The sequence below is a fragment of the Halyomorpha halys genome, unplaced genomic scaffold (assembly GCF_000696795.3).
Source record: "Halyomorpha halys isolate HHAL.00 unplaced genomic scaffold, Hhal_1.1 Scaffold122.1, whole genome shotgun sequence".
NCBI lineage: Eukaryota > Metazoa > Arthropoda > Insecta > Hemiptera > Pentatomidae > Halyomorpha > Halyomorpha halys.
The window spans coordinates 105,597-109,441 of NW_027116215.1; the positions used below are offsets into that span (position 1 = coordinate 105,597).

Consider the following 3,845-nt stretch of genomic DNA (forward strand, 5'->3'; position numbering starts at 1 on the left):
GGCCTTCTGTAAAGAGATATCAGGCTGGAGAAATCGGCTAAGACGAGACAACCCCGACATATCCAATATCATGTAACATCAATCTTTAAACGTACTCGAACCAATTAACATATTTTCATGTAACAATAAACTTTAAACATACTCGGAAAAATTATGATATTTTCATGTAACATTCAACTTCGAACACACTGGGAGCCATTATCATATTTCCACGTAACATTAAACCTGAAACCAATTATCATATTCCCATATAAAATTAAACTTCAAACATTCTCAGACCAATTATCATGTAACATTAAACCTCGAACATACTCGAACCAATTATCATATTTTCATGTAACATTAAACTTCAAACATACTCGAACCAATTATCATATTTTCAAGTAACATTTAACTTCTAACATACTCGGAGCAATTATTTTATCTCTGTTTGTCTTGATTATAAGAAATATCATTGTATTAAATATGGCTTCTTTCTTTTTCATGATTTTTGATACTCCAGATTTCATTTTAAAAAAATCATAACAGTATTTTTGGAAAGGGCTGCTTTTAATTGCCAAATATTTCTTAGGCCAACTAACTGTTCAGCATTTCGAAATAGGGAAGCTATACATAACAGCTAATCGTAACAACATTAACATGTTACATTATGTAGAAATGAACCCGACTATTTATAATAAAGTGTTTAGCGATTTGGAAAGAGAAGAGTGTCTCCTTCACGCCTGGCTTAGTGGGTTTCTTATCTTGGCTCTCTTATCTTAGTTACCAAAATTACAGTGTCCAAGTTTTTTTTTTTGTTGGATGTAATATTTTTTTAATAAAATTTATTGTTTTTCGGGGTTTTAAATGATTATTTTGGATTTAATAAAAAACTTTTTATTAGAACATTTCAGCTGGATAAGAAGATTGCCAGGCTTATTGTTGTTATGTATTACAATAACAAAAAAAAAATTCATCTACATATTAATTTTATCACCAACGCATCGAACATTATTTTTATGATATCAATACATTATGTGCGCATTAAGTTATCTGTTAGGAATATACAATAAATCGTAGTTTAAGCTTTTAAAGCAATAAGGAAGGCTTAACGAACCCGAAGGTTCGATGCCGATACCAACAATCCTTCTCAAGGTTCGATGCCGATACCACCAATCCTTCTCAAGGCTCGATGCCGATACCACCAATCCTTCTCAAAGTTCTCGATGCCGATACCACCAATCCTTCTCAAGGTTCGATGCCGATACCACCAATTCTTCTCAAAATACATCCTTCCAGTGACGCCCCTACAGACCCAAATCTACTAAACCAGGTCTAACGCAATCTTCCCGTTATTTCTAGTTAGCGTAAAACCTAAATACCTTAACCTATCTAACATTTACAAAAGTATTTCCTCTTATCTATGATTGAAATCGCCCTCGTTTTCACTGCTAACCATATATTTTGTTTTATCCGTACTTATTTCAAGACCTAGTTCCTGAATGGAGTTTATAAACACAATTGTATTTAGATCTATTGTTTCCTTGTCCTTACCCAACACCGATATTTTACCAACCAAAGTTAAACCCTTTTCGGTCTGCATCACACTTTTAATGACATATTCTAGTGCTATGTTAAATAACATAGATGATAAAGAATCGCCTCGTTTTAAACCCGACCGAACTTCGGTAATAATATTTATATACTAAGGTATATAAAGTACCTATGATAAGGTACGAATCGGTAGTACTTTATTAAACGTTTCGGTCATGCACATCCGTACGAGATTTACTAACTTCTTTGGTATTCCCTGCTCAATCAGAATATTATGCAGCTTCTGCTAGTCAATAGAATCGTAAGCCCTTTTGAAATCTAAAAAACTGATATTTTTTAAACAATATTTGTATACGTTATTTAGATAAATATGCATATAAAATTAGAGTTACTTGAAACTGACAAACAGAAAAAAAATTTACAAAAATAAAAATGAAATATATCAATATTAATTAAAAATTTGGTAAATATGTAAAAGTCGTTGCTACTTTTATTCTCTTTATTTAACTAGTAACTAAGCTGATGCAGGTTGTTTACATCGGGACCTGCTCGTGCTATACCCCGAGTGTAATTTTACGATTCTGATAAATTAATAGTGTGGAACAGGGGGGCTGAATATTGTGAGACACGTTCTGCTCATAACAACATGCACATGTATTTTCTTTAATTTATAAGGTATTAATCCCTGAAGGGGCAGACTGGTTAGTGAGTTAGGTTTTAGAAATCTTTATCTATAATAATATAATAAAGGAACATGGGGTCTCATAAATTATATTGGCTTATCTGGTGACGTCTTCGCCGCCGCGGTGACGTCTCTTAGCCGCTTCCCTCGTCTAGGTGTGCGGTGGGCGAAATGATGAAAGCCATGTATCCACGCCGTGGTGTCTGAAAAGACGTTCGTACCTCCGTGGCTGGCCAGCGTGTTCTGGATCCTGGCGTGATGATAGGGATAGGCCTGGTCCTAGCTTGCATAGTGCATAGGCTGGGACGGCATTGCAGTCGCAACGTCTTCGGAGCCTTCCGGTGTCCGCGGAAAGGGGGGCATCAGAAAATGAGACCCCCGACCCCGACTTTATATAAATCCAAAAAAGAATGGTAAAAATAGGGTTACTTAAATCCGACATACCGCCCACCTAAATTTGGCTCAGTCGGATTTACAAATTGAAAAATGCAAAGAGATGGGGAAGGCGCAGTCTGCCATAAAAAATAGGTAAATAACCCCGCTCCAGATAAGGGGTCCCGTAGGCAACATAAACTATAACAATAAAAATAATTACACGAAACATGCAAAATAATATACGAAAGTAAATACAAGACAAATATATACATGAATACATGCTCATGATTAACGATTAAGAAATCGTTCTTGGTCGACGTTTGGTGAAGCGAGACGAATTCCGAATGTTGGACAAAACGCTGGGCTCGCAGAGAGTAAATCCCACCGCCCACCTTGAAAAACCCCAAGCGCAACGAAAGAAGGCTCAGTTTGCGTTAGATGCAGAGTGCAAGATAGTGTAGAGCGACGCGCAGGCGCGCTGGGAACCGTTAACACGGCCCAAAGGCTCTTGCACTCGTCATAATCGACTTCAAAATTGATAAACGAGTCATCGTCCGCGGCGGTGACGAGTGCAAGTGAGCCCAACTTAAGGAGACCCCGCCTAACGCACTGTAGCTTGCGCTCCAGTGCCGAACCCTATCGATGTCGGTACATGATTCATCATTTAAACCCATATCAAATAACGCTTAAACGATTTTATCGATGAAAATGGCCTTACAATCTACAATTAAATAAATAAATAAAATTGTTATTTGTATAAAACCAATTATAGAACAAATAAATATGTAAAATAAATAAATACTGAAGCTTACAAACTAATAATATATTAATAACAATCACTCAGTAATTGATAAAAAGTACACAATATTCATACATAAATACAAACATGCAAAACTAACAAAAAATTATTATTATTTTTTTTTCCTAACGAAACTTTAAATATATTTTAACACAAATAATAAATTAGATACTTATAAACAATGAGGCACTCGGTGCATTGACCATTATAGGTATTGTAACACCTAGTAGTGTGTCTACAGAAGGAATTAGGCTCGAATAACCGACTGGCCTCTCACGTACCTTAAATCTATTAATGCTTGAAGAAGTTTGTCGGGGGGGTGCGGTCAGCAAAGAACAACATAAATAAACAAAACCATATTTATTTATTTTTATGCCGACGTTTCGACCTGAGTTTCAGGTCTTCATCAGGGCTATAGAACAAAAGAGATAACAACAACATTTAGAGTAACATACA

The 3,845-nt window shown here is 35.7% G+C and overlaps 1 protein-coding gene across 1 annotated transcript in view; it reads left to right on the forward strand.

Moving 5' to 3' along the window:
- LOC106678084 (sperm-specific sodium:proton exchanger) overlaps positions 1–3,845 on the forward strand; it is a gene marked incomplete at its 5' end in the record, with an annotated part of 162,896 nt that overhangs the window by 105,469 nt on the left and 53,582 nt on the right. Inside the window, 1 exon segment of the mRNA XM_067053048.1 lies at positions 529–730. Within this exon segment, the coding sequence (XP_066909149.1) occupies positions 529–730 (202 nt within the window).